The 25,114-nt window shown below is 34.6% G+C and overlaps 1 protein-coding gene across 6 annotated transcripts in view; it reads right to left on the bottom strand.

Moving 5' to 3' along the window:
• LOC106875497 (glycerophosphodiester phosphodiesterase 2) overlaps positions 1-25,114 on the bottom strand; it is a 158,697-nt gene that overhangs the window by 24,545 nt on the left and 109,038 nt on the right. For 5 of the 6 annotated variants that reach the window (XM_089352920.1, XM_089352918.1, XM_089352921.1 and 2 more), the window contains 4 exons: positions 14,528-14,631; positions 6,405-6,501; positions 2,680-2,838; positions 1,569-1,662 (listed from right to left, as the gene is read on the bottom strand). In XM_089352920.1, the coding sequence (XP_089209046.1) occupies positions 1,569-1,662; positions 2,680-2,838; positions 6,405-6,501; positions 14,528-14,631 (454 nt within the window). Of the gene's footprint in view, positions 1-1,568; positions 1,663-2,679; positions 2,839-6,404; positions 6,502-14,031; positions 14,055-14,527; positions 14,632-25,114 lie in introns of those variants that run through there. The other variant, XM_089352924.1, reaches the window with a different exon arrangement.

The following is a 25,114-nucleotide window of genomic DNA, read 5'->3' as shown; positions in this document are numbered from 1 at the left end:
TTTGTTGGTTCGTGTATAGTTCATGAAGAGTTTGTTGGATTGTTAGGTTGTACCCTGCTTTGTTATATATTCATTGTTACTACATGGTTATAGTGTAAACAAGTATCGTCATAAATAGTGGTGGTACTACAATAGTTGGTGATGAGTAACTACAATACAATATATTATCAAGGAAAGAAAGCATAAAACCAAGAAGAAAACAATGATGATGATGATGATGATGAGTGTGTGTGTGTGTGTGTGTGTGTGTGTCTGCAAGTCTGTGTTTTTATTAACTCAATAAACTCATCACCCTATACCTGGCCATTGTTATAATTGTGTAAGAGGGGTAGAAATGGTGGCAGATTAAATGTATTGCAGTGTTTAGTTGAAACGTTCCCATTCTGAAATCAAATTATATTGTATTCGTTTCTTTTTCCTTTTTATTTCAGTATAAACTTTGTTTACAGTTATACATGTATTCACAATTTTATGAAAAAAATAAAAAAATAAAAAAATAAAAAAGGGACATCAGAATTGAACTATGAAATCCAGATGGGATAGTTTACTTGGGATCACATTCATGGAGATCGGCAAAGGATGCAACAACAACAAAAATCTGATCTCTGAACAACTCCCCAAGTTACAGATACTCTTCTGATTCTCACAGAAGACACACTGAACAAGTAATTGGATCATGAGATAGAAACTTGTAACTGATGATGCTATTGTTCACAAGCTGCAATATAAAATATATGAATCCTGCTTTTAATCGTTATCTTAATACTGCTCAATCACACACAAAAGAAGATAAACTCTTGATTTCTTCACTGTTTTCTCATTATCCTATTTTTTTTACTCTATGTAAAGGTAAATTTATTTGTCAATATATATAAATATCTATTTTCTTGTTTATCTTCTGAACATAATTAGTTTTTTCTCTCTCTCTATGTGTATGTGTGTGCATGTGTTTGTGTGTGTGTGTGTGTGTGTGTGTGTGTGTGTGTGTGTGTGTGTGCATATTTATATATATCAAGCCTAATCGCATTTATCTACATCACTAATCCTTTATTCATGGTCACTGAGACTGTTGACAAGAAGTAAAGAAGTCACTCTCAAACACAAAATCTGTAGAGAACATGTAAAAAAAAAGTGAAATCTGCCAAAGACTCCCAAGTACCAGGTGGTGGTGGTGGTGGTGAGATTAAACTGGTTGAAAGATTAAGCCAACCACCTAAGGATTCAGAACACAAACAACCAGAACAAATCCAACAATGCATCACATCTGATGTTCTAACAATCCTGTCAAACTCCTACAATGCATCTCAGAGTTTATTTTATTAACCCCTCCAAAAGGATGGAAGAGAAAGTTGACCTCAGTGAGATTCAAACTTAGGAATATAGACAGGTGATTCAAATGCCATTTATGCTATACTAACAAGGTATGAACACCAGAAAATTAGGAAAATGAAAAGTGTCATTGTATTTGAGATAGAATTTAATAAGTCTGCTTTCTTTAACGACAACTTTTTCAGAAATAAATTTGTATATATCTGACAATGATTTTTGAAATGACAAAATATACTTACGGAATCGGTCTAAAATGTACCACTGTCTTATCAGAATCCAAGTGAGAATAGTAAAGATCACAATCAGACCAACATGAATAAATGGACCGACTATCTGGAAAAATAATCAAAGAAAAAATAATAACCGTAATATTAAATTCATCATCATTGTTTTAATATCTACTTTTCCATGCTCGCAAGGGTTAGATGCAATTTGTTAAGGCAAACTTTCTATTGCTAGATGTCCTTCCTATTGCCAATTTCAATCTGTTTCTAAGTAAGGTAATATTCCTCCATGACTACATATATTTCCACAGAAGATAGGAAAAGAATGATATTGCTTGCATGATGGTGACACTTGTTTACAACTATCACATGACACCAAGGACAAAATGTTGTCTACACACACACACACACACATATGCATGCACACTGAGTGGGATTCTTTCAGTTTCTCTCTGACAAATCCATTTACAAGGCTTTGGTTGGTCCAGGGCTATTGTAGAAGACACTTGCCCAGTGGGACTGAACCTGAAACCATGTGGTCAGGAAACAAACTTCTTACTATGCAGCTACGTCCATGCTTACAGCCACAATTGATACTCCATATGATATCTATGTCATATAGTATCCACTATATTGCTTTGTAAAGACTTTCCTTTCATAAATGTTTCCGTAGTTATATTATCTTTTTTCTATTACCAATTCCACTCATTAGACTGTAGCCATACTGGGCCACAACCTTAAAGTATTTTAGTCGAGCAAATCAACCCCAGTACGTTCTTTTTGTTTTTTTTTAAGCCTGATACTTATTCTATCAGTGTTTTTTTGCCAAACTGTTAAGTTACAGGCATAAACACATAAACACACTGGTTGTCAAGTGGTAGTGGGGGATAAACACAGACACACACATGCATGCACACACAATGGGTTTCTTTCAGGTTCCATCTACTAAATTCACTCATAAGGCTTCGGTCAACCCAAGGCTTTATGTATGTAATCCTGAAAGAGACTAATAATAATAGTCGCAAGAAAATAACATTGCTTAATATTTATTTATTACATATTTTCTAATCGTTGGCAAAAGAAATATAATTTGGAGAAAAATGTTTCAAATATGATAGAGACTTACTTGAAATGATAGTTTCAGCATTGCCCACTCAGATGGCCAGAGAGTATTCATGGCTATTGTGAAGCCAATGCAACTCAAAAGACTGATGATTATCATCGCTACATGGAATGGATGGATGTATAATTGATGTCCCACATAAATGTGACATATTGATAGACCCTGTTAATGATAGCATAAAATGGATGGAAGCATTGAAATAATGTTAAGTTACAGCATGAGGTAAAAATGGATTAAAGGGAAATTATAATCTTAAAGTTTATAAAATGGAGATATTAAAAAAAAATTTATTTGTGATTAATTCCAAATGACAACATAGTGAGATTTGTTTGGTATGAGGGTTCTTAATTTGCTGCCACACAGTGTGACTGATGCTGAACCGTGTGGTTAGGAAGTGAACTTCTTAACTACACAGACATGTCCATACACACATACACACACGGGTGTGAAATTGTGAAGATTGGTTAATAACTGATAAGGGATGAGAGTATCCATGTTTTTGGTGTTTTTTCCTTTCTTCCATGTGTTCTTTTGTTTCTTTGTATGTAACTACTTTCTTTCTCTCTCACTCTCTCTCTCTCTCAACATACACACAGACACACACAATATGCACACAAACACACACCTATATATATACACACACACACATATGCATATACACACATGCATAAACACTATACACACACACACACACACACACACCAATATTACAAGCACTTCAGCATTCAGTGTGCACCAGGAAAAGCTGATGCATCATGACATTTCTTCTCATACATAGACTTTACTGTTAAATATTTCAGATGTTGTCAATATCAATGCAGATCTTCCTGTTGACATACGGTGAATGAATACATTGCTATAAATGTTTCCTTTATCTCCATTATATATATACACACACACACACACATATATACATGTATATACGCACATACATATATATACATATAAAAAAACACACACACACACACATATATTTGTATTTCTGTTACAAACCAATGAGGGAACCTTTACATGGTACTGAACTTGCTAGAAGTAGCGTAGCCATCAGATGTCACTTAGCAAAAAATACATATGTGTCCTACCAATGGACCTCTTTGTCACAGCTATGTCAAATTCTGGCTTAAAATATCTAACCTCAAAATAAATGTTATAAATACTCTTTTTATACTCTACAAATGTTTTAATCATCATTACAAACAAATAAGTTATAATGTTAAGAAGCAATTAAAGAGAGTATCATCTTTTCTCCCTGTTTAATATTTCAAAACATAATAGTAAGATCATGATTTTATATTCCCCCCAGAATAATGACGTGTCATTGCAAGTGAAAAGTATAAAACATGATCAACCAGCTTATCGTTTCATCAATATTTCATTTGTTTAAAAATATCAACGTATTTTATATTATTGCGAAATGATAGTCACTTCTAACCAAACCAGTTCTTCTGGATGAATTGACATTGTATATTGTATATTATATATACTGTCTTTATAATAACATCATGTTTTATGGGAAAGATAACATGCTTCTGACAGTTTGAAGCAGCAACTGATTATACAGTCTATATCTTGCTGCTATGTGATGTTGGCACAATAAAAGCAGCAACTGATTATATAGTCTATATCTTGCTGCTATGCCATGTAGGTACATATCTATTTGAAAGCATGGTTTACAGAGACAAGTTTTGTCACATTCTGCTGTCATAAGATACAAAGACAGCAATACATTTACTTCATATTAGCCTCTAGGATGAAAGAAATGGTGTTGAAAATTATGAGAACTTCAACTCGTAACAAAGACAATTTAATAATCTTCAAGGCCTAGCTTTAAGTAAAGACATTGAATGAAAAAATGCTGTGACCGGAAACCACTGTATAAATGAATTTCTCTCTTGACCTGACCTTAGATTTGACTGTATATTGAGATCATAAAAGGTCATAGCATTACAATAAACAATGCTCTATCTTTCTTCCTTCTTCGTGATATTAAAACACATTAGGAAGAAGGTTGTAAACAAGATTCATAAAAATACAACACATCACTACACAGACTAGAAATAATTCCATCTCTAGCAATAAAACATTTTCATTTTGTTTTGTATTTTTAGCTAGTGTGAAGAATAAAATTTGCACATGTGTGCATCTTTTCCATGCTTGTGTTGGCTGTATAGAATATATATATATATATATATATATATATATATATATATATATATATATATATATATATATATATATATATATATATATATATCACCGTCATCATTTAACATTCACTTTCCATGTTGGAATGGGTTGGACAGTTTGACAGGAGCTGGCCAGCTGAAGAGCTGCACAAGGATCCATGCCTGTTTTCTACAACTAGATGCCCTTCCTAATGCCAATCACTTTACAGAGTGTATTGGGTGCTTTTATGCAGCACCAGTACAGGTGTTTTTTTTACATGAGACCATGAGCCTACATGATCAGAAACATACAACTAGAGAGAGATGCAGAGGACATACCTGTTTGCAAGGACAACCACAATTTTGCTTACTTTACGTGTCTTCTCAAGCATAGCAAACCTCTAGAAGTCTTGGTCCCCTGTCATCCCAGAGACTCCTATGCTTATATTGAATAGTGAGAATGAGTGCTTAACCATGCATTGGTGGATGAATTTTTTTTCATTTGTGAGTTAACAAGGATACCAATTGTTTCATGTGAAAACATCCTCACAATTGTTCAAAATGGAGATAAGTACCTACCAAAAAGAGTGTGTGTGTGTGTGTGTGTGTGTGTGTGTGTGTGTGTGTGTGTGTGTGTGTATAATCATCATCATCATCACTTAACATCCGTTGTCCATGCTGACATGGATTGAACAGTTGGCACGATGGAAGGCTGCACTAGACTCCAGTTTGATTTGGCAGGGTTTTCTACAGCTAGATGCCCTTCCTAACGCTCACCACTCCAACAGTGTAATAGGTGCTTTTATGTGCCACCAGCGCGGGTGTCATTTGCACGACAGTAGTCTATAAACAATCATTAACAATGTGCTGCATTGATGGCAGAGAGACTTAACTCTGAAATGCCCAGTTCACTTAAATGCAAGTAGAAACTACTAAGTACTAGTGCTATACTGAGGTTGACTGTATCAGTTCTATGACTTCTCCTCTGGCACTTATAGAAGTGAAACGGCAGCGAGAACATGACATGAGCAATGAGTGGGTTGAATCTGTTTCAAGTGTTTTTGCTGTGTTTCAGAGTAGAATGTTTTATTGTACATTATCAAAGTTCATTTATATGTTGGGAATAGATACCAAATTATCTGGAAATGTTACTTATCCAGGAGAGAAGATTCCTCTATTGTCTGTTTAATATCATAAAGCCGGCAATATGCATCAACCCTTTAATGTTCATTATGGTTGAAGATGTAGTTATACTTTCACATTTGGTCTGGTAAGTAAACATGCTTACATTGTAAACTTCATTACTTAGATTGTTACATTGCACACACAAGTACAATCTTTTCTCATCAATTGACCATACATTTACAAGGAGTCATTTCAGTTCATTATAATGCAGTATACAAACTAAAACTAAAAAGTTAAACACAAACTGAAGGAAACATACATAGATATATTACAAATAGAAATGTTGTATTATGAACTCTAAACCCAATAGCTAAGTTATATTTTTCTGCTGTTATTTCTGTGAACTGGAAAAATAATGTAAAATTGAAAGCAACTTACCACTAAAATTGTAAGATACCCAAACACAACCCCTGTTATGGACAGCATTATTGTATACCATGGTAAATATTTCAGTTTTAATTTTACTGTAAAATACCTGGAAAAGCAATAAATGAAAACTTGTTAAATATTATGTAGAAATGAAAATCATCTTGTGGCTTGTTTTGTTTTGGCTTTTGTTTGTGTTTTTAATTGCTGAGTGTCATGGAAAGGGCAGTGTCCCTGCTTTCACAGGGCCTTCTATTATAAATCAGTGGCTCTCAAGTGGGCTCCACATGACCCTTGGGGGTCTACATAAGATTTCGTTGCTAAAATTATGTGCAATAAATTGATTATACTTCTACAATAAACACAATATTTCAACAATTTTTTAATATAATTCTTAATAATATTTAATTATAAAAATGTAATAAGATTTTTTAATCTTCAAATGATTATGAGGGTCCATCAGAATAAAATAGGAATGAAAAATGTCCATAGGTAAAAAATGCTTGAGAACCACTGTTCTATAGCAAAGCAACTAATACTGTTAATGTTTCTTTTGAACCTGTGTAAGTCAATGAGAAGAGAAACAAATCTAGAGAGCCAACGTCCTAGTAGGGATGAAATGGCTACAGTGATTAGTGTGCTTGGATGGGTCAGACAGAATTTCTTGGGGTAGATTTTCTACAGACAGATGCCCTTCCTGTGGCTAGCTCTCACCTGTTTCTAGGCTAGTTAATATTTCCTATGACCAGACATGTTATTTCATAGAAGACTGGAAATGAACAAAATTGTTTGTGTAATGCTAATGTTTGACAAGGGTACACACACACACATGGTGGGCTTCTTTCAGTTTCTGTCAACCAAATCCACTTACAAGATTTTGGTTGGCTCAGAGCTATAGACACTTGCCCAAGGTGCTGCACAGTGGGACTGAACCCAAGAGACATGGCTGGAAAGCAAGCTTCTTAACCACACAGCCATGTCTGCACCTAATATATAAATCAAAAAATATTTCCTGAGTGGTAAATTTATATTTTGAAATATTTCAGCCTAATTCACATTTCCTTAAACAATACCAGATGTGAAAGGTTCCCTTGTGAGTTTAGCTCTGAGAACAATAATCTCATTTATGAGCCACCACTCTCTACCACCAACCTTCAACCCTATCCGATCTTTACAGATGTTGCCTAATTCCCCTTCCCTTTCCTATTCCCCCATCTCTTGCTCCACTCCTATACTCCTGCAAACCACCTACCTACACTCATATTTCCTCTGTCCCCACTCCTACTCACTTACTACCTTTGTGTCTTGAGGGGCCACCAGGACATCCCATCACCACAATTTATTTTTTAGCAGCTTCTACTGATGATTCTTACCCTCTTTTCTAAATATGAATAAGCATATAGTTCCTCCAAAACAAGAAAATGCTTCAGACACCCTCTCATACCTTAACCCTTTATCTCTTAGTATGAAACCAATCTCCTACCCCTCAGGGTTCATAGTCTAGCAAGCTGCACAGTGACTCCAATAGAGCTGGTGACATGTAAAAAGCATCCAGTACATGTTGTAAAGTGGTTGGTTTTAGGAAGGGCATCCAGCCATAAAAATCAGGCTAAGCAGACACTGGAGCACATTGCAATCCTTGGACCCATCAGATTCTGACAAAGTCCCTAGGAAGATGGACATTAAATGATGATGATGATGATGATGATGATGATGATGATGATAGCATTCATAAAGAGAAAAAAAAGAGAAAAATTAGAAAAATGATGATGAGCCCTGACAATGGTATAATGCTGAGAATTCTGCAAAAACTATTATATTTCACTTGGGATAAAAGTCAAAATTAATGTTAGTAAAATTTAATTTTAAAACATAGATGGACAAAATTAAATACTGAAGGGTACTTAATGTAGTGCTTCATCATCATCATATTATTGACAATAGTGGTTATATTGATACTTATTTTTTGTCATTGTTATCATATAGGACTCATTAACTTAGCAGTTTGGTAAAAGAGACCAAAAGAATAAGTACCAGATTTAAAAAAACAAGTAATGAGAAGCAAACTCTTCATGCTGGTGCTCCAGAATGGCCACAGTCCAATGACTGAAATAAGTAAAAGTTAAGTTTTCTATTTATGAAGTGAAATAAAACCCTTCTATTGATCTTAGTGGTTTTACATCAACAAGCATACATTATGTTGTTATCATGTCATTGATAATGATCATGGTAAGTACCAAAAACTGAGGCATGTGGCTTAATGGTTAGCATATTCAGCTCACGACTGTAAAGTCCTGAGTTCAATTCCTGTTGGTGTATGTGTCCTTGAGCAAAACACTTTATTTCATGTTGTTGGCAAAAAATAAGTAGTATCTGTATTTCAAAGGGTCAGCCTTGTCACAATCTGTGTTACGCTGAATCTCCCTGAGAATTACATTAAGGGTACATGTGCCTGTGGAGTGTTCAGCCACTTGCAAGTTAATTTCATAAACAGGCTGTTCCATTGATTGGACCAACTGGAACCCTCATTGCAATAACTGACAGAGTGCCTGTTTGCTAATAACTAAACAAACATACAGAAAAAAAGCTAAAATCTGACCTCAAATGTATTCAGACTAAGTGATCTAAGGATTATTGCTATCTTTTCAAGTATTTGAGTTATTGTCTCTTAATCTTTTCTGTTCTACCTTATGTAAATGGGTTACCCCTGAAAGTCTATCACTCAGTTGTTGCTCACATTTATTGTGTATATGCAAATCAGATATGCGACTTACACTCAGAAATTTACCCACCATAGCTGATGACATAAAAGAAGCAAAGGCATATTAGATGCACCACATCTTCAGCAGCAAATACTAAAGAAAATATTTTTAGTACATTAAAGTTTTTGGGAGACCCAACTTTGCATATAAAACCTGAAGTAATTTTTTCAAGGTATTTTCTGAGAAAATAAAAAAAGTGTTTTATACACCATGAAATACTGTAATGTGAGTTTATTCAACATAGATATTTGCAAGCAGAACTATAAGCACAGATATGGTTGTGTATTGTCTCCAGTCACAATATCAGTTTCAAACGGGTCATCATGTGAATTCATATTGTCCACAAAAGAAATCATTTTTATGTTGGTGTTGCTTTGTTTAATATGTCTTACCCAGAGATCTCAAAGCTGCATGTTTTACAATGGGTGTTATTTATGATTAGCATCAATGTATAGTAGGGAAAGGAGACAAACTTTGAGAAATAAGATTCTGTAAAATTTGTAATATTTCTATTTTGAAAGAATTTTAAGAGAATCAGGTATTATCAGGCTAACAATGTTTCACTAAGGATATTGGCAGTACCCACAAGAAGAATTTTTTCTCTTTGTGGTAGTTTCTAGTTTCCTGGTATTTGGCCATAGTGTTTAAGAGTGCCATTTGGTATTATGTCCAAAGTTTCAATGATCACAATACAATTGTCGTTCTTAGATGCCACATTTTTGAGATCTGTATTTCATGGTCCTTGTATTTACTTAACATTTCAATGTTTCTTGTCTTTCTGTTTAGTTCATCTACTGTCCATATGATTACTCCTGCTCCATATCTGAGTATTATTATTATGATTATTATTTTGTAACACAGTATCAATTCAAGGTTAGATGAAGAACTTAATTTATTTTGTAATGAGGTTGTTGCTGTGAACACACATAAATATTACTGTACAATAGAGCAAAAATAAGAATAAATCTGAATGACGCTAAACCCTAATTATAAATATTTCTCAAACTAGATAACACAAGTCATATTTTATAATAAGTGCCAGTCTTTTTTTAAATCCTGAACCAACAACCCAACACCACCTTAAATTATAGGTGCATAGAGTTTCTTTACAAAAACATATAACAGTTTATCAAAAAAGTTTGTCAGTGCCATGCCCAATTGTCTTCTATGTTCTATTTCTCTCTACAGCAATCCCTTGAGTATCATGGGTGTTCCATTCCAAAAACCCCTGCAATAGGTGAAAATCCACGAAGTAGAAACAGTACTATACTGTATATATTTTTTTAATTTTTATAATTTGTATATATTTATCTTATTACAAATGCAAAACAACACCACAGAGGAATTGACATAAGCTTAAATAATAAACCACAATAGGTGAACCGTGATATGGCAAGGGATTACTGTATATCTGCTTATGTACTGGTGTTTCAAGTTTTTACAAACAGAGGGGTTTTAAAAATTTCTTAACCTCCCTCTCTTAGCTTTTGCTTTTACATATTTATCATCATCAACTGAAAGTAACTAACAACAAATGTATGTTGAACAGCAAATTTCTTAAAAGGGAAGGCATGGCTGGGCAGTTAAGAAGTTTGCTTTCCAATCACATAATTTCAGGTACAGTCCCATGGCATGGCACTTTGGACAAGTCTCTTTTACTGTTGCCCCAGGCTAATCAATGTCTTGTGAGTGGATTTAGCAGATGGAAACTGAAAGAAGTCCACCATATCATCATCATCATCATTTAATGTCTGTTGCCCATGCTGGGGCATGGGTTGGATGGTTTGACTGGGCTGGCATGCTGGAAGGCTGCACCAGACTCCAGTCTGATTTGGCATGGTTTTCAACAGCTGGATGCCCTTTCTAATGCCAACCACTCTGAGAGTGTAATGGGTGCTATTACATTCCAGTGGCATGGAGGCCATTTGCATGAAACTGCGATGTGTTTATGTACCACTGGCATGGGTGCCAATTTGTGTGACGCCAGTATCTGCCACGAGTGCAATTTTGCTCAGCTTGATGGGTCTTCTGAAGCACGACATAATGCCACAGGTCTTGGTCATTATCTCCGTGAGTCCCAACACTCAAAAAGAACTCAGCCACTTTGCCTCTGTGAGGCCCAACACTTGAAAGGAACTCAACCACCTCGACTCTGTGAGGCCCATCACTCATATATATGTATATGTGTGTGTGTGTGTGTGTGTGTGTGTGTGTGTGTGTATAGCCCAGTGGTTAGGGTGTTGCATTCATGAGTGTGATTCGAAGACAGGGAAGTGCATTATGTTTTTGAGCAAACCACTTCATCTCACATTGCTCTGCGATCTCATCAACATATGTATGTGGCACACTATGCACCTGTACAAGTAATGTCAGTTTGGTTGAGGAAGTGAGCTAATGTAAAACAACAAACATTTGATCACTATAAACAAATCATCTGTGTAGGTTATTCAGCAAGGAATTGCAGAACTGCCTTATCAGACCTTAGAGACTAACAGAGCGTGTGTGTGTGTGTGTGTGTGTGTGTGTGTGTGTGTGTGTTTGTGTGTGTATCTGTCTGTCTGTGTTGACAATGCAAGATAGCTATAGACAAGAGTCACTATCATACAAGCAGAGTCCCTTGTTTCTAGTCTTCCATGAAAACAAATTTAGCCATGGGGAAATATGATCTTGCTTGCAAACAGGAAAGGGTTGAGTGACAAGAGGGTATCTGGCCATAGAAAATCTGCTTCAACAAATTCCATCTGACCTAAGCAAGCACAAAGTAGACATTAAATCGATGACAATGATAATGAACCATCTGCATGCAGCATTTCCTGATAGGTACAAAATAAATTGACCCTCAAGGCCATCAGAGAAGTGAATGACCAGTTTGGCTTTACAAATGTAAATGGCTGAAGAGAATCCATAATTAACAGATTAAAAGATTTTGATTAAATATTTAATACTTTGAGGTGTTAAAGTTTAATAAATCTATAAGTATGGTATCAAGTATATGTTGTACTGTAATGATGATACAGGTATAATCAAATGTACCTTCAAACTAATTCACTACAATTAAATTTTTCTTGGAGTTGAATCACACAGCATTAAAAATATAATTTAGAGGGAAATTAGTCTAATATTTGTTTTTGTGATAATCCAGCTCTTATTAACCTCTCAACTGTGAAGTTATAGTGAGAGCATTCTTTCTACAACACAAAAAAGATAATAGAAATAATGGTCAGAAATAAATAGTGACAATGCAATATTAGTTTTTATATCAAATATGCATATTTTGATGGTTTTAGACACAGATTAGTGAAATAATTATATCTTTACAGTTATATCTATCTTTGAACATTAATCTTCTTAAACCCAAGCTCCATTAAACAAATCTTAATCCTATAATATCATAGCTTTCTTAGACAATCTGCAATCATCGATCACTAACTAAAGATATTTTAGTTCAGTTTTCACCTCCTATTTTTATTACACCATTGTATTTATTATCTGAGATTTTCCTTAAAATTTGCCCATGCAAAGTTATTGTTTAGGTGCTGGTGTAGCTGTGTTTGAATTTTTCAGTTTTTGTCTCTACCCACACTCATCATACTTTTGGAAAAACAACAAATTATTTTTTTCCTTTTTCATAATTTTCTGTCATTTTATCTTATTATCTTATGGTGCTATTAAGTTAAACATGGCCTGGGCCTATACTGGCCGAAACCTATCAAAGTTTCATTCTGAAACATATGTAACTCACATTCAAAGAAAAATACTCTTACCCCACTCTTTTCTCCTTCATTGTACTTTTCAAAATGAAGGAAAAGTCAAACACTGCAAGTGGATGTGTGAAAAACAAAATTTGAATTCTAAAAAAGTGTATCTATAAAGCGACATTTTCAGTTATTTATTTTAAGTTTCTCCGTTAACTCATGAAATTCAATTATTTGAAATAGTTTTGAGATTTAAATATGGTAATATTCTAAGATTTCAATTCTTGTGTATAAGGGGCCCACCGAACTTGAAGTGCCATGGGCCCCCCCATGGTTTAAATCCGGTCCTGACCGTGGCAGTATTTGAACTCAGAATGTAAAAAAGCAGAAAAAATATCACCAAGCATCTCGTCCGGTGCAATTCTGCCCACTTGCCACTCTATTATATGACATAATGACGAAGATAATTTCTAATTTTTGAGAATTACTACCAACTCACAAAAGAAATTTGAAAATCTGATTTCACATAACCTCAGTATATATGAACATTCTTTGCAGCCATCTTTTAATACATTCTCATTTTTCAGTTTAGAGCAGCAAATATCAGAACTATACTTTAATCAGTCTGTTTCTTAATTTTTTAATGCATTCTCTCCAAAGTCCTACGTAACATGCTACAAATACAAAGCCATTTTAGATGATATTTATGATGGTAACATTTTAAAATGCATAGATCTTTTATCAGTCAATGCTGATCATATATCTACAATATATACATGTCGGTTTGGGTAGTGTTCTTGAAAATAAAACTAGCAATTGCCCATGCATGCGAGTCTATCTATACCACCAGTGTTTATCCAAGAGAAAAATTGCTTATTTTGGTCAATACAGCTTGGGACCAGTTCCAGTGCAGGTATTGCAATCAAAACACAAAAAAGTTTATACAGATTCCACAAGAATTTCACCCAATCATCTATCACTTTCACCAATTCATCTTCCTGGATTGATGCTTCTTTATTGGTCCCAAAAGAATGAAAGGCTAAGTTGACCTAGGTGGGATTTGAACTCACAGTGCAGAGAATCAGAATAGATACTGTGAGAAATCCTACCCAACACGTAACACCTCTGCCAATGTGCAGCAAGAGATAAAAGAGAAAGGTAAGATGATAAAAAAAAACTTACAATTTTAAATCAGTCTTTCAAAACTAAAACAAAAAATATATAAAATATATTAAATGTATAAACAGATTTTAAAAAATATTAAAATTGCCATCTGAGTATCATACAAAATGTATATACACTGTTAGAAAGTATGAAGGTGAGGAATTGTCTGAGATAAAATCTCTTTACAAACTTGTTGCATTAAAATCACAACTGATATAGGACTGAGATGAATATCATCACTGCAATGGCTCACAAGAACTACAGACACATTTCATCTTTGTTGAGCTTTCTCAATGCTAGGCACCTGCTTAAACAACACACACATACATAGAGGCAGGCATGGCTGTGTGGTAAGAAGCTGCCTTCCCAACCACATGGTTCTGGGTTCAGTCCACTACATGGCACCTTGAGCAAGTGTCTTCTACTATAGCCTAGGGCAGAAACTGAAAGAAGCCTGTCTCACACACACACACACATTTCCTCTAATATAATTGGAAACAAATTTGTTACTCACCAATTAAAATCATTTGAATCATTCTCAGCCACAAGCCAGAAGTACAAGTAGAAAGCCATATAGATGAAAGTAATTAGAAGAATTACTAGTATGATTAAGTCTTTCTGCAACAAAGATAAAATAATAAAACTGTGATTAGTACTTAAATGAATGGTAACAGCACAAAATTGAAAGCTGACTGAAAGTTTACTCTTTAGAAATAAAATAATTACAGAAACAATAATATTAAATCAATTATATTAAAATATTTTTTTTAGAATATCAAAATTATAGACAGGAGCCAATAACATGCATAAGATAACTTTCAGATACAATTCTTCTAAACAACAACAACAAATGTAAATCATTTCCGAAGAAAAGAAAATTGATTTTATTATATTGATTTATAACAGGCCCATGGCCACACATTTTGCAGGAAGGAACAGACCATCATTTCAACCCCAGTGCTTGTATGGAAATTGTTTTTATGAAATCCTGAATGATGAAAAACATATTTGCTCTCAGTGAGATTTAGACTCAAAATGTAAAGAAGCATAACTATGTTACTTACATGTGTGGAAATTGCACTCCTAATTTAGTGTCAAACTTTGGTACAAAGGTTGCATGGAGTATTAGTTTTAGCTTTGCCCCTCGTATAAGTAGGTCCCCAGTTTTTCTAGTATAAAATAGTGCAAATTATATATGGGTAAATGCAATAATTACTACATGGCATCTTACCCAGTATTCTATTGATTTTATAATATATTCATTTCTAACATTGACGCAAGTCCTCATAATTTGGAGGAAAAGTTATCATCACTTAAATCAACTGCAGTACTTATCTGCTAGTTTATTTTATAAAACCTGAAAGGAAGAAAGACAAAGTTAGCCTAAGTGAAATTTAAGCAACTAAATATCATACAACTAAATATCATACAGCATTTTGTCTACCTTTCTCCTAATTCTGCTAAGACAAAACTAATCAAGAATAAACTTTTACTTTGAAGGATTCACAGAATTATCTAGAGAGCAATCTGTATGTTTTTGACCACATGACAAAGGGAAAGTATAGGGAGAAAATTACGTTCTTATATCAAGTAGAATTTAACTGAAGAAAGCATAAAATTAATAAATAAATAAAGGTTATCACATTGTAGTGAGCGAAAAAGAATATTTGAGAAGAATGTCCTTAACAGTAATGACAAATCTTATCAAGAAGAGTAAGGGAGAGAACTCTGAAATTTAAATGGATAAAAAACGAATGGAAGACATGCAGTCAAGAGTGTGTCTGATCTTTGGCAGTTACAGTGTCAACACCACATTTGTTTCAATCTCAGTAGACTATTACTTCAGTGTAGTCTAATACATAACTTCCGGAGCTTAAATTCACTTTGAAAGCATAGTCTAACATGTAACTTCCAGAGCTTAAATTTACTTTGTGTGAATATTATCCATTATTAGGTAATTTAAATTACTGAAATTTATTAATTAGTTCTATATGTAGATATGTGTATGGATATGTGGTACTTGTTTGTAAAAGTTCTTAGCTATATCAAATTTCTTGAAGGAATAAATGTATTTCACAGCTATTAACTGCATCTATTTAATCTATAGTTGTTATCTAGATCTACTTAATCTATGTTATATAAACTAAGCTTACTAAGTTTATGTGAAGTAATGGAAGCGTTCTGCTGTTCAATTTAGCGGCAGATATTAAGTTAACAGTGACATTGGCCAACCAACTTAGATACATACACACTACGTCTCTCTCACTTTCTCTCTTTCCGTCCCTGTATGTATGTGTGTGTGCGTATCTGACAATATATATATATATATGTTGACGCATTTGTATTGCAAGATTCCTGATGTGAAGTCATGTGTTGAAACAGATATTGTATTTCGGGATGGTCTCTTTCTTTCTCTTTTTTGCCAAATAAACACATGCACTATATTTGTTCTTCACTCATTTATCACTGTTCTTATTCTAACTTATGTTCATTGTCTGGAAATCTTTTGTCACACATCTGTGGCCTCCTCAGTGACATTTTCCATTTTTGTGTGTGCTCTTGCCCTGCTTATTCCATATATATGTATATCTGTGGTGTGCAAGAGAGACAACTGTGCTGGTATGGTTATGTGTTATGTATGGAAGCGGACAGATGTGTGTAAAAGTGTCACACCCTAACAGTAGAGGGAACCTGTGGAAGAGGTGGACTCAGGAAGACCTGGGATGAGGTGGTGGATGACCTTCGAATGGTGGGCCTCATGGAGGCAATGACAGGTAACTGAGACATTCGGAGATCTACTGTGCTTGAGAAGACCCCGCAAGCCAAAGGAGACTGTAGCCATGGCCTATGCCAGTGTCACATAACCAGGCCATTTAAGAATACCCTTCAATCATTGGGCAATATGGTGTGCTTAAGAACTGTTGAATCAAGTGAAATCATTGTCGTGGCCAATACCAGTGCTGCTTGACTGGCAACCATGCAGGTGGCACGTAAAAAGCACAATTTGAGCATGGCTGTTGCCAGTGCCCCCAGCACATAAAAAGCACTCATTACACTCTTGGAATGGTTGGTATTAGGAAGGGCATCCAGCTGTAGAAACCTTGCCAGATCAGATTGGAGCCTGGTGCAGCCACCTGGTTTGCCAGTCCAACCATCCAACCCATCCAGCATGGAAAGCAGACTTTAAATGATGATGATATACACACACACACACACACACACACACACACACGCCTATATAATTATACAATGATGTATGTGTGATTGTATGAGTGTTTTTGATTACATGTGACAGTATATATATATATATATACTGACAAGCTGTATAGATGTAAACACAATTCCTTCTTCTTCCTTTCTTCCTTCTCTTTTCCATTGACACTCCTTTCAGATACACAGGCACACACACACGCGTATACACATACACACACACACACAAAAACACACCCACTCTCTCTCACTGGACAATGATGATGGCAACTTTTTGAAAAACAACTTTCTTCCAAACAATGCCCCACCTTAAATAGCCACCTGGTTTTGCCATTTTTAAAGGCCAAGAATCAACTTGTCATTAAAAGAACTGACCAGTTGTAAACACAATTTTCTTTCTTCTTTCACTCTTCTTTCCCATTGACACTCCTTTCAGATACACAGGCACACACATGCAGATGCACACACACACACACCAACACAAACACACACACTCTCTCTTTAAGGTGTTGAGCTGGCTTAGCTCTGCCATTACGTTCTGAGTTCGAATTCCGCTGAGGTCGACTTTGCCTTTCATCCTTTCAGGGTTGATTAAATAAGTACCAGTTACGCACTGGGGTCGATATAATCGACTTAATCCATTTGTCTGTCCTTGTTTGTCCCCTGTGTGTGTAGCCCCTTGTGGGTAGTAAAGAAATAACACACACTCTCTCTCACTTCGCCCCCATTCCTCACCCTCTTTTACTATCCCATATATCTCTCTCCACCCCTACACATTTAATAATACTATAGAGAGACAAATCCTCTGATGGAAAATTAAATCTGGAGAATCTACAAGAATAGATGCAAGCGCTAATTTATAAAAACATGTGACATATTAATAAAAATCTGTAAATGTACAACTATCCAGATATCTGAGTACCTTATTTTTTTTTCTAATATATATATATAGTCATGTAAGAATACGTAAGTCAGAAAAAACAGCCTCTCATATATTAATAGAGTTGTTATATCAATACATACACTATACAGTATTATAGATTCATTTTCATACCCGCTCTTCTGATGAGCACTATCTTAAGCTAAAATCTTTCAATAATACTGTATCGTATAGATATATTTGGGGATGATCATTTTGCTGATAAACACACACTCACTATCTATTTGATCTTCACTTTATTATTATTATTATTGCTATTCCTTATTAGTTTGTCAGAGTTCTTTTTCTCAGACATTCTGTAACTTCTTCAATGACTACCTGTTCTTCATGTTTCCTCTTCTCTCTGGTCTTGTCCCATTTATCCCATTTTGTCTTTTGTTATATGTTTGCATCTGCATCTGTGTGTGAGTCTGCATCTGTGTTTGAGTTTGTATCTGTGTGTCTGGGTGTGCCTCTACTTAGAATTTCTTCATTTACTGCTAAGCTGTCCAAATTTTTAGGGGATAAGAATACTCTATTTTTCATTTCTTCTGCTGTACAATTGTCAAATATATCAGATACCAAAGAATTGTTACATGTGCATGCCTCAGGAATATCAATAGTATCTTCTGTGAGATTATCAAGAGAGCTTTGAAGAAATCCACTTTCAAGGTGTAGTAGCCACCTCAAAGACTCTTATTCATTTGCTTTTGTTCTCATGCGAGTTGTATTTCATGAAAATTATCCCACATAGAGGAGTGTTTGAGGCAGGCATAAAGTACAGCTTCAGGAGGAGATCTGGGAACAACTGGAAGAACTTGTCTACAATCTCCGCCTAATACGGTAATTTCCCCCACCAAATGTACTATTACTATTCATAATATCTCTTAAACAATTATCTATGGCTTTCAAAATATGAACTGGTATCATTGAAGCTTCTCTGTTACTCTTTTACTTGTTTCAGTCATTTGACTGCGGCCATGCTGGAGCACCGCCTTTAGTCGAGCAAATCGACCCCAGGACTTATTCTTTGGATGCCTAGTACTTATTCTATCAGTCTCTTTTGCCGTACCGCAAAGTTACGGGGACTTAAACACACCACCATCGGTTGTCAAGCGATGTTGGGGGGACAAACACAGACACAAAGATATACACACATATACATATATATACGACAGGCTTCTTTCAGTTTCCGTCTACCAAATCAACTCACAAGGCGTTGGTCGGCCCGAGGCTAGAGTAGAAGACACTTACCCAAGGTGCCACGCAGTGGGAATGAACCTGGAACCATGTGGTTGGTAAGCTAGCTACTTACCACACAGCCACGAAGATTTTACTCGCCTAAGAATTTGGTGAAACATTGCACACACTTGTTTCCCTCAAAGGAATTGGAAGCTTGAATATACTGTGAAGAGTTTCACCACCTTTCAAGAGTGTTGCAGCAATGCCAGTCCAGAAGCCAAGGGAAATAACTCGAATTTAATCCTGACTTATCTTTCTCAGTGTGACAAACACCAACGGTACATTCTTTTTTAAAATAATATACATGTCTAAAAGATGGTTCTTTCTTCTATGTATTAATACACTTTTACAGTCAGTGTTTGTCATGCTAAGGGAGATAAGTCAGGATTAAATTTGAGTTATTTCTCTTAGTGTGACAAACACCGATGGTACAAGCATATTAATATATAGATTGTAACTCCTTTCCTGCAATATATCATTGCCACTCAAATACAGTAACTAGCTGTTACTTACTGTCTCTGTGTGTGTCTTGGAACAGCTTGTATAAAAGCAATGCAATAACAACAACAATGGAAATAATAATAATAATAATAATAATAATAATAATAATAATCTTTTCTACTATAAGCACAAGGCCTTAAATTTGTGAGGAGGGAGTAAGTTGATTACATTGACCTCAGTGCTGAACTGGTATTTATTTTACTGACCCTGAAAGGATGACAGGCAAAGCTGACCCTGGCACCATTTGAACTTGGAACATGAAGATAATAAAAATCCTTTCTACTATAGGTACGAGGCCTGAAATTTTAAGGGAGGTTGTAGTCAATTACATCAACCCCAGTGCTCAATTGGTAGTTATCTCATCAACCCCAAGAGGAAGAAAGGCGAAGTCAACCTCAGTGGTATTTGAACTCAGAATGTAAAGACAGATGAAATACCACTAAGCATTTTGTCTAGTGTGCTAACAATTCTACCAGCTCACCACCTTAATAATAACAATAATAATAAAATCTAAGTTAGGTACAAGGCCAGCAATTTTGAGGGGAAGGGATTAATCAATACCACCAACCCTAGTACTTAAGTTTATTGGCCCCAAAAAGATAAAAGGCACAGTTGAGCTTGTCAAGATTTGAATTTAGAACAAAGAATCAGAACAAATACATTGGACAAAGTACATTTTGTCCAATGTATAATGATTCCCTCTATGATAATAATAATAATAATAATAATAATAACAACAACAAAAAAAAATGCCCTGATGCGGTATCAGGCAGTTGCTCTCATGGCTTCTTATCTTAACTGATTGGAAGTGTTACTTTGTTTTGTCTTGGTATAAAAGATGGGCTACAACAAATATTCTGCTCAATACTACGGAATTGTTTCACAGTTGTTTGACCTTAACCAGTTGAGCATGTACCTAAGTGGCTGACGATATGTACATCTCTGATCATGAGCAGTAGTAGTGGGGGAGCATCAAAGTCATGTGTTAAAAGGAATTCTTTGGGGTCTGAATAATTCCCCTTTGGAAACATGGGTGTTTAGTTCAACATCCTTAAGCAAACCTTATTCAGGGACCTCTTTTGAGTGGGATGGGCTGCTTGACCTGAAGAAAATTCTAACTGGGTGCCACCTGCAAGGTCATGTGCTGTTTATCTTGATATGAGATCACTATGTCGTCCACATATGGTTGTGATGCATGTGCCTGGTGTACCCTTATCAGATGGGTAGTCATGATGGGTATACTGGGCTTCGTATATTTTACCCCAGTGTCATTTCGATGGCATGCTTTGCTCTCTCACTCAATAATAATAATAATAATAATAATAATAACAACAATAACAATAATAATAAAATGATGATATCATCAGTAATTGATATCATCATCATTTTAATGTACATTTTGCTATGGTGTCATGGATACCAATTTTTTTATGTTTGTGTATTTTTATGGACATATGTATTTTTTTAATCTACAGACATAGAAACAAACATATATTAAATGTAGTTCATATTGGTAAAAATTGCAAAATAATCAATACATGCCTTTTAACCATTTTGATAGCAACCTATCTGAGACTATCTCTGGTTCTACACACCTCTTATTTTAAAGTGATCTAAATTAATACTTTCCATCAAAATTTATGTTAATTTATGTTCCAAACACCAGCTTAATAACAACATAGTTATTTTACTGAATTCTTCATTACTTTCAAAATTAATTGAAAACAAATGTAGTGTATTTCAACAGAAATATGGTAACAAAAAGATTAGAACTAGTTGTCATTACAGACATTTCATCATTGCACACAGTTATAATTTAGAGAGACAAGTCTCTGATTTAAAACACAGTGATCATGCAAAAATAAGAAGTCTACATGCATGAACACACACACAAAATACAAACAGATGTAAGATTGTTGAAGCAATAAACAAATTTAGGCTTGCCGACATTAAACAAAAAACCATGGAAAGCAAACTTCACTTGTATAATGACATCCAGCATGCATATTGGGGTTACTAAAACAAAGACTTTCATGTACATGTTTGTTGCCTACAAAAAAAAACTTCTAATTTTCTACTACCATCTAGTGATTACTTTTGTTCCAGATAATTTCTGAATAAATCATTAAGTATAAGATATTCATCATATTTATGTAGTAAGAAAACAAGCAAATTTTGGCTCAGTTACTAATAATATTTTAATTACTTCAGCAAGCAAGTATGGGAGCTAACTCCACACATATTTCAGTCTTATTAGACCTCCTCAATAAAGCATAAACTTCACTGTTCTTGCTTAAATAGTGATAAAAGAAACACTCAGCAGGTATATACTATATATATGAGTAAGCATAAAAGAATTAGGTCGTCATTATCATCATTAGTTAACACCTACTTTTCCATGTTTGCATCAGTTAGATGGAATTCACTGAGGAAGATTTTTTATAGCTGGATAACCTTCCTGCCATCAATCCTCAGCAGTTTCCAAGCAAGGCATTATTTTCCCCATGACCAGATATGTTTTCATGGAAGATTGGAAACAAAGGACACGGCTTGTATTCACAACTATCAAATGATATCAAAGAAAGGAAACACTCACAGACACACACACACACACACACACACACACACACACACACACACAGCAAGCTACTTTCAGTTTCCATCTATCAAATCCACTTACAAGACTTTGGTTGGCTGAGGTCTATAGTAAAAGATCCTTGTCCAAGATTCCATACAATGGGACTGAACCCAAAACAAGATCATTGACAAGTAATCTTCTTAACCACACAGCCATGCTTGTACCATTAAAAAAAATCACTGATATTAATTACACAGTGACTTCATCTGCATGAAAAATAATAATTAAGTTAGTGTAAACATATTTAATATAGGGAACCTCAAAAACTGACTCCCATATTTACTAAAATGATTAGAACTATATTTGTTCCCCATCACATAATTATAACTAATTAGATTTTTGATGCTTATTACATTAAATATATTAACACAAATTTAACTATCATTCTTACTGTGGATTGGAATTTCTGAATAATTCATCTTAGTGATATATTTTGTTTCGATATTTCATACAATTTACTTTTCTTCAGAAAGCCTTTATCACAGAATTAACTGTTCTCTAAATATCTTCAAACCAGCCAAAAAACTGTTCTTCATCCAAATTACAGCGCTACTTTAGTTAACTACATAATCAAAATCTACCTGTTACTACTACTGACTAATCATCAAAACCAAGCCACAGTAGCTCATGATGTTAGCTGCAATACATACACCTGCAGTTGCACCTATTGCTCTTTTCTGCTTCCATTAGTTTTACTGGTTGCACAATGCATGTATGCAACAAGGTGATTTCATTGGTGCTATGAAGCCTTACAAGCCTCTGCTACTAGCTATTTCTTCAATCCTGGATATGTTCACCCTCAGACTTTTTTTAACCAAGTTCACACTACAGAAATATGATTTTCTACAGTTCTTCATTTAAGACAGATCGATGGCATCTGAAGTCATCATGTGCATTATTTCCTCTACCTTTATGGGTTCCAGTTCAAAGGCTATGGCCATGCTGGGGCACCCAGAAAATTCCAAATAGATGTTCTTGTATATAAATATCTCATATCAGTTATTCAAATAAAAGGAAAAATCATAATGAAACTAATACAATACAAATTATAATATAAAAAAATCTATAATACAATAAAAATACTATTTACTCAATGACAGAATAATTTTTGCTTTGATAAAAAAGACCAGATTAAAGGCCAGTGATAAAGAAAAAGGTTACCTGATTTAGGCTTACAATATGCCATGCAGTAAAACTGAGTCACTAAATTGTTTAATTACTAGCTATGAATTAACAGCTTTATTATTATTTAGTGAGGTTTATTCAGTGAGGTTATTCACTTATTCAAATATATCAGCGATTTTTTTTGCTTTTTGTTCTTTTTTTTTTTTGCTTCTTACAAGCAAGTTATTCAACCGTGAGTAATGTTTTGTTACAAAAAAATGAATTGCTCAAACAATACAGATAGTAAAGATATATTAATAAACATTGTTTTCACAATAGGTTTTGGGATTTTGAAAAAAGTTTTCAAAAGAATAATTCTTGCAGCAGGAAACAATATTATAATTGTTTTTCTAATAAAAAGAAAAGAAAGAAAACAGGTTACTAAAATACTGACAAAAGATATATGTGATAAAAATGTTAGATCAACATAACTAAACAAATGGCTAAATGAACTATTTGAATTCATTCTATTCTTTATAAAAAGACAAAAGACCACCAGCCAAAGGTACTGCTTTCGACATCAAGTAACAGCATTGTTTCTACCTGAGGAATTGGTAGTTTGTAACACATTGCCTTCAATGAACTAAGTATTCAACGGGCACTTCACATTCAATGTTTTAGTCACAAAAAGATACCATGAAGAGGTACCAAAGGGAACGTTTTTCCTTAGACAATAGGAACACTATATAATTGATAAGCTATTTTGTTGATTTCTTGCAATGACAATTTAACTTTTTACAAGGATATGTTTAGTTAAGTCAACAGCTTGTTTCACATCCAAAAAGGGAAGATGTTCCTTACTATGTTGTATAAGCTGGAGTAAACCCCATGGCTCATTATCTCCAACACAGGTTGTTTCTCACTGCTGTGTACACAGTGCATACAAAGATTTGCAGTGAAGGAGCTTTCTCTATTTGATCTACTCTATTACACTCTTACTTCATGGCACCTTAGATTCTCCTCCTAAACTGTGTATTAATTTAACCCCAAGAGTTTATCAACCCTTTTAATACACATATATCTAAGAGTGTCTTTATATATATTAAAAAAAAAGCCCCAGAAAAGTGGTTTGCACATTAGCAATGATTCATTTCTTAACAAGGTTACTTAAAATGATACAACTGGAAGCATAAAACAAACAATAAAACCCCTGAAGCCTCCATCATTGCAAACAAGAAATATATTAGGTCAAGTTCAATATCCTCAAGATAACGGAATATCGGCTGTATGGGAAACAGACCAATGCTCATCCTCCTTTCGTAAATTACTATGGCTCATTGCTAAAGACAGCAAGAACAATATGTGATGAGAAATGTTTCAATAAATTCCAGTGCAGGAATTAATTAGCTACAAAAGAGGCATGAACATTTTGTAAAGAGTTGATTTAATGAGGCAATATGAGAACTAATTTAGTAATAGTGAAACAA

The sequence above is a fragment of the Octopus bimaculoides genome, chromosome 5, assembly GCF_046866305.1.
Source record: "Octopus bimaculoides isolate indiv1 chromosome 5, ASM4686630v1, whole genome shotgun sequence".
In the NCBI taxonomy this organism is placed as follows: domain Eukaryota; kingdom Metazoa; phylum Mollusca; class Cephalopoda; order Octopoda; family Octopodidae; genus Octopus; species Octopus bimaculoides.
The sequence above is the reverse complement of the archived record's forward strand: the minus strand, read 5'-3'. Positions and strand labels throughout refer to the sequence as shown.